We start from the raw sequence: 12,811 nt of genomic DNA, 5'->3' as shown, positions 1-12,811 counted from the left end.
ACATTTATCCACTCCATGTTTACAGTATCTCCAGGCTTTGTCTGGCACCTTAGTATGTCTGTTTGAATGGTGTACAAGTCTATCTCTATTCTAGCTATTCTAGTAAATTTGGTTTTATACTTATAAGCCAGTTTGTGATGGTGTTGTTTTGTTGTATGCCTCTGAACGCCAGTTTCTGGGAATCAGAAGTGGGGAGAGTGCTGTTGCGCTCAGGTCCTTCCTGCAACCTTCCCACAGACATCTGTTTGGCCACTGTGAGAATGGGATACTGGACTAGATGGGCTATTGGCCTGAACTGGCAGGTGCTTAGAGCTTGCAACAATTTCAGACAATCACCCCAGTGAAAGTTGTTACTGTATTTCTCCCTTTGGAGAGGAGAGCAAATGCCTTGTCCTCTTTCTGTTGCTACATCTGCTCCTTGTCACCAGAGAAGCTAATCCCTACACCTGGCTCCCCAAGCCTATTTTACACATGCAACCACGGAAATGTGAATTTGGCCACCTAAAATTGTGTGATATATATTTTTTAATCCTCTTATTTTGCTCACTAAAACCTCCCCACAAAGTTGGAGCCTTTGTAAGTCAGAGGATTTTTTTCTAAGTCGACGTACAGCAGTTTCCCTGTTATCTCCGATGTTTTTACATCTCCCCTCCGGCTATGAACAATTTGCAGGTTGAACTAGCTAATAAATCTAAAGGTTCTGGAAAATAAATAGGCTTCAGGTTGCATGAATAGAGCAGCTGTAAAGGCTGTACATGGCTAATGGGGTTAAAACCAGTTCATCGGGCTGGGCACAACTCGAAGGCTGCAGGGTGGGCGGAAAGCCTTGAGTAAACAGGGAATGTTGTTTTGCATGCCCATCCTGACTTGAGCTACAGAGTCACTCCTGTAATATCATTCGTCAGTTTGGAACGCTTGAGGGACTTTTACATTGCCTCTTCTTCATAAAACACCATGTACTTGTTGTGTGTGGACATTTTGACTGCCCTTTTTTTTTACTTTTGTCATTTTAAAACCTTTATTATATCTTCCGTTTTCAATATTTTGTTGTAAGCTGTCCAGTATCGTATGAATGAATTCGCAAATTCAGTGGAGCATCGTCAGAGCCATCATTTTTTTCTGTATTGCCCCATTTGTTCCCCTCTGTCTACTACAACTGCTACTAATTGCAGTCATACCTTGGGTTACAGCCACTCCAGGTTGCGTTTTTTTGGGTTACGCACCCGCCGAAACCCGGAAGTACCGGAACGGGTTACTTCCGGGTTTCGGCAGCCGCGCACGCGCAGAATCGCAACCCACGCGTGTGCAGACGCGCTGCTGCAGGTTGCGAATGCGCATCCTGCACGGATCACGTTCGCAACCCGAGCGTCCACTGTATTGTTATTGCTACTACTACGTTTCTACCCCAACTTTCATGGTGTGGTGTACATGGTTTTCCTCCTCCTCTCCATTTTATCCTCATTACAGCCCGGTGAGGTAGGTTAGCTTAAGAGGTTGTAACTGGTCAAAGGTCACCCAGTGAGCTTCATGACCAAATGATGATGTGAACCCTGGTCTCCCAGGTCCTAGTCCAGCACTCTAGCCACTACACTGGTACCTCGAGTTACAAACACCTCAGGTTACAAACTCCACTAACCTGGAAGAGTTACCTCAAGTTAAGAACTTTGCCCCAGGATGAGAACGGAAATTGTGTGCCAGGAGCACAGCGGCAGCAAGATGCCCCATTAGCGAATGCACGCTCTAGTTAACAACAGTTTCAGGTTAAGAACGGACCTCTGGAACAAATTACGTTCGTAACTAGAGGTACCACTGTACACCAGTATGGCTGTTTCTGAGCACCATTCAGTTCTTGGCTGGCCTCCCTGGATATTTGCCGAAGCTCAGCTACAAGCAACGAGGCCTGTCACTGACTGGGGCGCCTGGTCTGCTGAAGAGCCAACCCAGCTAGAGTGCTTGCAGCTAGGCTGCCAGCATAGTGAGGTGACCCTGTTGGCTATGGGAACACGGACGGTAGCAACGATAAACTGCAGGTAAATGCTCTTAGATAACAACAACAACAAGGCAGCCACAGAGAGCTAATTTAAGGCACGTCTGCCTCCATCCCATGCAGTGTGTGTGTGAGAGAGAGAGAGAGTAAGGAACAGGAAACAAGCCCTGCTTCCTCTTTGTAGAAGAGCAGATGTGACATCACTGAGCCCACTCTACTAATTTAGAACTCAGTGGTCCTTAACCCCTTCAAATACTAACTAGCATTGTTAGGTTTTACTGCAAATCTCCCACAGAGAAGACCCTCTTCCTTGTAGACTCTCCCTTCACTTCAGTTTGCAGGCACACATGGGACAGAATCTCATAAGTTTTGGGCAGGCCAGCTCTTTCAGGCAAAACTTTAAGGCAGGGGTGGCCAACTCCCAAGAGATTGCGATCTACTCACAGAGTTAAAAATGCAGTGATCTACCCCCTTTTGGGGGGTTCAGGTCAAAGCTGTTGAGCTTCTTTTTGGGAGGAGGAAGGCCACATTTTTGGGGTTGAGCTTTTTTAGGGGAGCCAAAGTTGTTGAGCTTCTTCGGGGGGAGCCAGGGATCTACCACAGACAGCCAGTGATCTACCGGTAGATCACAATCTACCTGTTCGATATGCCTGCTTTAAGGGATTTAAAGGTCAAGATGACCACTTTAAATTGGGCCCACATGCAGACTGGCAGCCATTGCAGCTAATGGCGTAATACAATCAAAATGCCTAGTCTCAGTTAACTATATTGAGGTGCCTCTAATCACACTTCTCAGAACTCATTATTGCCAGTGCCCCTGTGGTCAGCGTAACTATGTGCTTTGGCTCCAAATTATTCCAGTTTCACTCTCTTTTCCAAGAGCAATAGCTCGATAGCTGTCCCTCAATCCTCATCTCAGTAGAGCAAGACAGTGAATAGTAACTCCATGCTTTGTCCAGAGATGTCCCTGCCTTAAGCATAACATGGTGATGTGGAGATTGACTGGAGCAGAAGTACAGTAGTTTGAAAATACAGGACTGCCCTACCATGACCATAGCTTGATTTAAAGATGATGTGAGCTGCAGGAAAAGCAATTTCCAAGGCGGTACCCACATGAGTCCCTTGCAGCAGAATCCATCAAAGAATCTTGTGGCACCTTTAAAGAACAACACGTTTATCATGGCATAAGCTTTTGTGGCCAGCGATCCAACTGGATGCACTTACAGGTAAATGTAAGAGTTCTGTGTGGCTTACATCTCCTTTTAAATATGCCTATTATATGTGCTGGTCATATTCAAGCGGCATTTCGTTTCTGCATTTCATTAGATACGCCATTGGCATACTAACGTTGCACGAGTGTAGCCCTGCATATAGGAAAAGCATGTTTAAACAGCACAGCAGGCACACGGAGCCCTTTCACAGGTGAGTGCTTTCCCCATGGATCTCATCATGTCTCTTGAGGCTTACACAGCAACGTATCAGAGAAATTATGCGGCACAAACTTGGGTTCTCTTTGCATGAGAAACTCAGTTTTAATCATGATCTGGTTCCATAGTACATTTTTTTCTTTTTCTTAACCCTTGGAAATTGGTGCTCGGTTTCAACAGAAGGAACTTTTGGACATCCCCAAGAGAAAATAATTTCCCCTAAATACTTCACAAAAATGGTGAAGCAGCACTAAGTGAAGAATTTGCCAGTAATTCAGCATTGCATTGCATTCCAGTTGAGGTGTCTTCCTTCTTTCAGTTCCTGTTGTTATCCCCAGTAATTCTGCTGTAACATATACTTCAGCCTCATGATGACTGTGCTTTTTAAGGCCGGTATAATTGATTAAACTGGTGGCATTACAGCTAGAGAGTTTATCTGTTCTCTGCAGTGTGTCTGCGACTGGAGTCAGGAAAACTTAGATCTGACTCCCTGTGAAGATGTTGTGCAAAGTTCTGACACTTTGCAGACAAAGCATTAAAACCACAGTCCTTCCACTTGTCTGTATTTGCCTTAAGCTGCTAATTGACTTGCTAGGCCAGGCATAAGGTTCATGGTCCAACTTTTCATACCAAGTGGGCTGCAAGAGTACTTTGACGTGGAACCTGTGGGCTGCACGCTGCCTTGTCTTGGGGGAGAGAGCCAGGCCAGAGCCAGATAAGCACGTTGCTGGGGTTTGGGAAGGAGGTGGGAGGCTCTGGTCAGGGTCCTAGAGACCTACTTTCTTCCCATAGCTGGAAAAGCGCTAACTAGGCTTTGGGAAAGAGGATAGAGGACTCTAGGGCTCTGTCAGAGCCCTCACGCTTCCTTCCCAAAGCCCAGCACCTCGCTAACTAGGCTTTGGGAAGACAGGGTAAGGACTGAAGGGGCCAGAGTGTCAAATGTTGCCAAGGGTCACCAAAAAAGGCCTTGAGGGCCGCATGCGGCCCTCAGGATGGATGTTGAACCACCCTGGCTGAGGCTATAATCCTATATTGCACTTACTATAGCCTATATGGGACTTATTTTTGACCAAATAGAGAGATGTAGGATTGCACTGCTAATTCAATATTCCATCTCTGATTCCAATGCTAGCCAGCTAAGCAAAACTTGGTAACGAGATTATGTAACGGGGGTCCACTGGTGATCCCCAAAAACATAGTCAGGTAACTTGGTAGGGTACCATCATTGCAGTTTCCATAGGCCTATTAAAAGCGTGTGGTATATATATGTAAGATCCTCTTAATTTTTTTCTTGGCATGCACACGAAAGCTCATACTAATAACTAACAGTTGGTCTCTAAGGTACTACTGGAAGGAATTTTTATTTTATTTTATTCGACTATGGCAGATCAACACGGCTACCTACCTGTAGCTGAAAGATAATGTTTCATCATTCCCTGCCATCCTATTTTGGGAGGTTGCAAAGTGCACATCACTTCGTAGCAACGTCACCAGGTCCATCGGACTGTTGCAATGAAGTGCTTTGTAAGACAGTACAGTCATACCTCAGGATGAATATGCTTCGGGTTAGGCAAATTCGGGTTGCGCTCTGCGGTGACCCAGAAGTAACAGAGTGTGTTACTTCTGGGTTTCGCCCCGCGTGCATGCGCAGACCGTCAAAATGACGTCATACGCGTGTGCAGAAGCGCCAAAACGCGACACACGCAGACGCACCGTCGCATCTTGCGTTCTATTCGGGATGCGAACAGGGCCCTGGAACAGATCCTGTTTGCATCTCAAGGTACCACTGTACTCGGCACCAGCCTCAGAGTTCAGGCAGTAGCTTTTGAATCTGCATAAAACCTGGACGTGCATATTGGATTGCTTTCTAAGCCTGTCATAGGCACATAATGCTCATTTGCTTCTGTGAACCTAGCCAGAAAGTACTAGTCTGCAACCATGCAGTTGCTAGATAATGGTGCCTTTTGTTTGCTGTATTCCCTCCATTTTATTAATGTGCTCTTAACTTGGAAGTTTCCACGTTAACCATTGTTCGACAGTCTTCCCACTTAAATGCCTTGTGGCTCAGTTCTGATCTTTCCTTGGAGTCCGTCTTTGTCTGATTGCCTCCGTTATCATGCTGTGCAGGTGTTGTCGACATGAAATTCTGATCACTTAACTAGTTTCCAATTGTCCTGTTTTGTTTTTTGGGGGGCGGGGGGGGTGTTATATGATGCTGTGCAAGGATGGGAATGGAATGCTCTCATCTGCCCAGCTAATAGCTGTGCTCTAGATGCCAATTTTTTATTTCACTTTTTTCTTCAAAAAAGCAGTTTTCAGAGATACCTATTTCTTTACCTTTTTCGCTCAGATTTGTTCATGTTCCAAGAGCCTGCTTATTACTACAAAGCAATCAGGGTGGTTAATGTTTGCAGTGGCCCAAGGTAAAAATCTGAATCCCTTGTTAACCCAGAGCCTGAGCTAACAATGCAACCTGGCTAGGATCAAAGGGGGTCTCCCCAGCCCAGCTGCCTGCTTTATCTAGCCTCTCTTAGGCTATTTAACCAAGGAGGAGAAAATTACATAGGACATGATATGTTCAGGGCAACTAAGTTATTCCCTGTTCTGCAGTTTTTAGGGTCGAACAGGGCATGTGATTTGATGCAGGTATTGCCCTGCTCAGTGCCTGGCTGGAGGTTGCCATAGGAACTCCCCAAGCTAGCAGGCCCAGTGGTCAGGAATGTTGGAAACTGTAGTCCAAAAACAGCTAGAGACTGTTTAGAAACCCTGGTCTAGGGACTCCAGTGACAGGTTTGAATCCAGAACATCCCAAGACTACAAACCTGTTCCAGGAAGTGCAGCTCGGCCCAGAACACAGCACTCATCTCATTTTTAGAATGTGCAGGTGTATCTTGGATCCCGAACACCTTGGAACTTTGACATTTTGGCTCCTGAATGCTGCAAACCCAGTTTGTGGACGTTCTTTTGGAACCCAAATGTCTGATGGGGTTCTACGGCTTCTGATTGGCTGCAGGAGCTTCCTGCAGCCAATCAGAAGCTGCAATTTGGTTTTCGAACGTTTTGGAATGTTTCGGATTCTGTTCGACTTCCAAGGTACGGATGTATTACAAGTGGGGTCCACAATGGACTCCCAAAATGTCTGGCATAGTGTTGCTGACCATAAACTGCTACATCTTCCTGTGAGGAAACTCAGGGTTTTTGTTTTCTCCTTGATACAGGAGTATTGGAAGGGAAACATTTAAGGCAGAGAAGAGAAAGCTGTGTCTCCTCCCCATCTACCCTCATGTTGCTGGAGTAGAATTGCAATCTTCTTTGGCCCTTGGAAATACTGGCTGGATCTCCATGACATCTGGAGGCCATCAGATTCCCCCACACTCGTCATTTTATTTGGGGAGGGGGACTTAGCTGGACTTGCCCTAGTATTCTTTTAAAATTTATTTTTGTTATATTACAAGGCAGAATGCATTGAGGCAAGTCTTTCAATACAGAGGCCAATAAAAGAGTAGCAAGCAAATAAATCTGTCATTAGGCAAAACTTTCGTGATGATTTATGCTCTCGCGCCGCATTTCAAGAGCAAGTTGTATGTTATAAAGTGAAGTTGAAAAAAGTTTGTCTCCATGTGTGACTCTGCTGTTCAGCTATCCAGGGTTTTTATTTTTATTTTTTTAAATACAACACCAAACCCTACCATTTCCTTTCTGCTATATCACATTACCCTTTCTGTTTTTGTCTTTCACTATAAAACAAAGCAAGATCCTTTTATTTTTTCCTCCCCCATTTTGGTCTAAAGGCAGTTTAAAGGGGGATTTTGTTGAAAGGCAAAGTAAGATGAAATGGGTCAATATGTATCTTTGTACCAGGCAAATACATACTAAGTTTGAGCTTTGTAGTCATCTTATGCACCCTACAGTGCAGTCGTATGCATGCTTACTCTGAAGTAAGCCTCATTTAGTTCAATTGCACCTTTTCAGGTATGTGTGTCCAGGATTGCTGCCTGAGCGAATTTGCTCATGTAAAAATTGTCACCTGTGTTTTCTTTTATATGGGTATATCGGTGCAAATGCTATCTTTCAAAAAAGGTGTATAAACAGGAAACATGGGTGTGAAAGATAAAGTTTCATAGTATAAATAGCCATGCAGAATTAACTTTAGCTGCTTACTATTTTGCATTCTCAACACTCAATACATCAGAAGTGCTTCTAATTTCTGTGCACATATGAGATGCTGTGGGTCAGCGAATGTGTGTGCTTTTGCAAGTCCTTCCCATGGCTGAAATAAAAATTAGGAAAGCATGGAGCAGGGCTAGCCCAAGACATTTTGCTGCCTGGAGCAAATGACAAATCTCTCGCCATCTACAAATTTCCAGTTACCATTTTACAGTCATACCTCAGGTTGAAGTTGCTTCAGGTTGAGCGCTTTTGGGTTGTGCTCCGTGGTGACCCAGAAGTAATGGAATGCGTTATTTTCGGGTTTCGCTGCTCATGCATGCGCAGATGCTCAAAATGACATCACGCACATGTGCGGAAGCGGCGAATCGCGACCCGTGCACACGCAGACGCAGGTTGCGTTTGCTTCAGGATGCGAACGGGGCTCCAGAATGGATCCCGTTCGCATCCAGAGGTACCACTGTACTTCACCACTGGTGACAGGACAACGTTCTCCACCATACTAGAGTTGCTCAGGGACTGCAGGGCAAGCTGTGTAGCACACACTACTCTGTTTTCTTGCACTTCACCCCTGCTGCCCTCTCCCTGTAATCTGCCACCTGAGGCAAATGCTAGGGCCGGCTGCCGCGTGCAAAGTTCAGTATGAAAAGCCTGGTGGTTTTCTGGTCTGTGTAGCATCTTCATAAGCTCTTGGGAAGCATGCTTGGTGCAGGTAGCCTGTTCAAAGGACGTAACATTCAGAGGCCCTGGTGCACTTGACAGTTGTTTTTTATGGCTTCTCTCCAGTTTGTCAGAAACATTGCTTAGTCAGGAAAGCAGCTGTTTGGAACCCCTTGAGCTGGCAGGGGAGTCTTCCTTTCTCTCCTAGGCATGTGAACTATCAGATCAACGTAGGGTTTGCAAATTGGGCTGTTCTGCTCCCTGGGAGCAGCTGGATAATCTCTCTCTCTCTCCGTCTATGTGTGTTAAAAAGGCAAGGGGCCAGATCCAGTTCACCAGTTTGGTTGAATTAATTGAACTAAATCGTTTTGATTGGGTTTTGCCATTAATTATTAGCGTTCTGACTTTTTTATATTCCATGGTGGGCCATGCAATCCACTATTCTGAACAATGCTTTTTATCGGGGAGGGGGAAGCGGGGATGGGTTTACGGAACCGGGGGTGGGGTGGGGGCTGTGGCCTTAGAAAGCTTGGGATCTACCGACATAGGGACAACTGAGATTAAATGCTGTATAAATGGCCTAAAGAAATTGGGTATTGGGTAGGCGGAGGCCTACCTGGGTCAAAGCGGGCTTGCCCCCACTCATAGGCAGTGCTTCGTGGCTCAGTGTAACTCTGATTTGCCTGTATTTGAATACGCTTCCATGGGAACCGCAGGTTGTCTCTGTCCTTGTTCAGGTCAGCTTGACTTGCCATTTGGACTGCCTGTTGTTACCCTGCGTAGTGCTAAGAGCTTTGCATTTGTGTCTTGCCTTTCTTATTAAAGATGTAGTTAGGTAAGGAATCCCGTTCCACCCACCCAGGAAGTGAATATTTCATACCCTCAAGTAGGCTCCCATCTGCACTATGTATTTAAAGCAGCACAGAGTGCCCTGTGAAAATGGATTTATTGTTAAACCACTCTGGAAAATTGTGGCACTGGCAGGGGACTGGCGTCTCCTATGAGCTCCCAGCATCCTTAGCAAACTGCATTTCCCACAATTCTTCTGGGGGAAGCCATGACTATAATAGTTTATTATTTATACCCCGCCCATCTGGCTGAGTTTCCCCAGCCACTCTGGGCGGCTCCCAATCGAGTGTTAAAAATACAGCATTAAATATTAAAAACTTCCCTAAACAGGGTTGCCTTCAGATGTCTTTTAAAGATAAGATAGCTGCTTATTTCTTTCACATCTGAAGGGAGGGCATTCCACAGGGCGGGCGCCACTACCGAGAAGGCCCTCTGTCTGATTTAAAGGAGCATGATAGCACTTTAAATGTATAACGCAAGAAAATTTGCAGAGCTGGAAATCCTTGGGGAGCTCGATTCGGCAGGATTACACAACCTTTTGCAAATATATCCACCCTAAGGGACATAATTCGGTGGGCCATAGCTGAGTGACGGAGCACATGTTTGGATTGGAGAATGCCCCAGGTTAAATTCCCAGCACCTCCAGGTATGCCTGGGATAATTTCCTGTCTTGAAACACTGGAGAATTTGGAGTCAGTGTCAACAGTACTGAGTTCGGTTGACCAAAGGTCTGACTTTGTGTAAGGCAGCTTCTTATAAAGAAGTACAATAGTAATATTATTGCTGTCTAGGTAAAAATACGCATAAGCCCCAATACTTTATCAGCATCTTTTGCCTAAATCCTGCTAAGCCTCTTCCATTTATTTCAGTGAAGCTGGGGAATTGTGTCCTATGTTTTTAATTGTACACTGACTCATTTATATCTGCCTCGATTTAATCCCCTTTTTGTGCATGGGGACAAGAGTGTGCTCCTGTGAGCTTAATTTTTTTTAAGTGCCTTTGAATTATTTCACTAATTCTGCTGTATAGTAGTCAGAAGTCAATGGGCAAGGAAAGATGGCCATGAGATGGATAATTAATCCAAAGCAAACTTTAACTACCTCATAATTTCATCTGCTCTTCCCTGTGTTGATGCTATGGATATTCCTCATTGTGAGGACAGGCAATACTGTCTAATATGATTTGGTGGGATTGCAGTTATTATTATTATTATTACCCTGCCCATCTGGCTGGATTTCCCCAACCACTCTGGGTGGCTCCCAATAGAATATTAAAAACACGATCAAACATTAAAAACTTCCCTAAACAGGGCTGCTTTCAGATGTTTTCTAAAAGTCATGTAGTTGTTTATTTCCTTGACATCTGATGGGAGGGCGTTCCACAGGGCGGGCACCACTACCAAAAAGGCCTTCTGCCCGGTTCCCTGTAACCTCACCTCTTGCAGTGAGGGAACCGTCAGAAGGCCCTCGGCGCTGGACCTCAGTGTCCGGACTGAACGATGGGGGTGGAGACGCTCCTTCAGGTATACTGGGCTGAGGTCAGCACCAACACTTTGAATTGTACTCAGAAACATAAAGACAGAAAGCATAACGTATCAACCATCAGTTTTGGGAAGTCAGGCAAGGACAGTCACATACCGTCACTGCTGGCGGCGTAGAATGTTGCCAGCATTGAAATGAAGGGAGTGAGAACACAGAGGTGCCTCCAAATAATTATCTACCCTCACCATGGCCTTATGACATGCCAGTGTCCTAGCACATGGCATGCAGAGTTGCTATTATCGCTTTCCATCGGCATGTGGCTGACCACTGTGAGAACAGGATGCTAGACTAATGCGTTATTTGATGCAGCAGGATCTTCTTACATTCTTAAGAGTTTTCATGCTACTGCTGTTGCCCTTGCAACCAGAATGCAGCAATGTCTTACACTACGTGTTGTGGCTGCCATGGGGTCAAGTCAAAATGCAGAGGCCGCTTCCAGCAGTTTCTGCATGATATTTGTAAGTTTTTGAATGTAAGCACTCTATAATAAAGCGCTGCGTTGGTAGCAGTTGATGCTGGAACTTGTTCATGGTGGTGAGCAGCCTTCTATAACATTCATGTGTGTGGTATGTGCTTAGTTTCAGAATGGCTGCGGTTATTGCCTTTCCTGGGTGTCCTTGCTCTGCTTGGATACCTTGCTATTCGTCCATTCCTCCCCAAGAAGAAGCAGCAGAAGGATAGCTTGATCAATCTCAAGATCCAGAAGGAGAACCCCAAAGTAGTGAACGAAATCAACATTGAGGACCTTTGTCTCACAAAGGCAGTGTATTGTAGGTGCTGGCGCTCAAAAACGGTGAGTCATTTTAATGCTTTGAGATGTGGCTTCAAGGTTACTGTCATTTCCAGTATACCTGAAGGAGCTAGTAGATACTATATGAAAAGATCCTTTAAGGAAGACTGTATACTGCTGGAGTCACAAAATTCAGACAACCGAATAGCAACAGACTCTAGGGAGACTTGACACTGGCAGCTTTTAAGCCTCAACAAACCCACCTCAGTCTCTGTAAAGTGCCAAAGGATCCAGGAGTTCCAAGTTTGTATGAGCTTGAGCTACAAGTGGCTGGAGTAGGCCGCGTTGTGCCCTCCCATCAGCATCAGGCAATGTGGCCAGAGATGATGGGAGGTGTAGCCTGCAGCAACTGGCTGGCTATACCAATATTAGATGGTTCATAACCAGTGTCATAGGGACGCGGGTGGTGCTGTGGGTTAAGCCACAGAGCCTAGGACTTGCCGATCAGAAGGCCAGCGGTTCGAATCCCTGTGACGGAGTGAGCTCCCGTTGCTCGGTCCCTGCCCCTGCCAGCCTAGCAGTTTGAAAGCATGAACTGCAAGTAGATTAATAGGTACCGCTCTGGCGGGAAGGTAAACGGCGTTTCCGTGAGCTGCTCTGGTTCGCCAGAAGTGGCTTAGTCATGCTGGCCACATGACCCGGAAGCTGTATGCCGGCTCCCTTGGCCAATAAAGCAAGATGAGCGCCGCAACCCCAGAGTCGGCCACGACTGGACCTAATGGTCAGGGGTCCCTTTACCTTTACCCAGTGTCATGGGTGGAGCAAGTACAGAGACCATTTTAAGGCATGCATTGTTTCATTTTGGGGTATTGGGCCTAGACTACTGTCCCTCAGCCTGGAACTTTTTCTGTCCCTTTACTTAAGCTTGTGTGTTGCCATCCCATTTTATCTATGCTGAATGTACTCTGTTCTAGTTATGAGTGACCCGGGCTCCTGAGCAAAAAGCTTTGAATCATAATTACCACCCTACAATGTGCAGATATTCAGCTGCTTCTCTCTTGCCTTCTTTTCAGTTCCCTGTCTGTGATGGCTCCCACAAGAAGCACAATGAGTCGACAGGAGATAATGTGGGCCCATTAATACTCAAGAAGAAAGAAGTCTAGCAAGCCTCCCCAGCTAAACCACGACTGACGGGAAGTCCACTTGATACCCACGTGGTAGTGCTTTCAGTCTAATACTTACTGTAGACTTGAGCTTTGATATCTCTTTAGGTTACCTTAGTTTTATAGACTGTGATAGACATGTGATGATATTTTTGTATGGTCTCAAAAGCCATGTCCAACTTAACAAAGAATGGTCCCTTTGTACATGCGTTTTTACTCCCGTAACAAAATGGTCGCTCCCAGAGTTTCAATTTAACCAGTAATAAAATGTTAAGGTGATTCGTAAA

At 45.5% G+C, this 12,811-nt stretch overlaps 1 protein-coding gene across 1 annotated transcript in view; it reads left to right on the top strand.

The window, feature by feature from the left end:
• CISD2 (CDGSH iron sulfur domain 2) overlaps nt 1–12,811 on the top strand; it is a 17,911-nt gene extending 5,100 nt beyond the window's left edge. The window contains exons 2-3 of the mRNA XM_081209398.1: nt 11,210–11,424; nt 12,435–12,811. Of these exons, the coding sequence (XP_081065524.1) occupies nt 11,210–11,424; nt 12,435–12,524 (305 nt within the window). The 3' untranslated portion in view covers nt 12,525–12,811. The remainder of the gene's footprint in view (nt 1–11,209; nt 11,425–12,434) is intronic.

The sequence above is a fragment of the Podarcis bocagei genome, assembly GCF_964188305.1.
Source record: "Podarcis bocagei genome assembly, chromosome: 9".
NCBI classification, from domain to species: domain Eukaryota; kingdom Metazoa; phylum Chordata; class Lepidosauria; order Squamata; family Lacertidae; genus Podarcis; species Podarcis bocagei.
The sequence above is the reverse complement of the archived record's forward strand: the minus strand, read 5'-3'. Positions and strand labels throughout refer to the sequence as shown.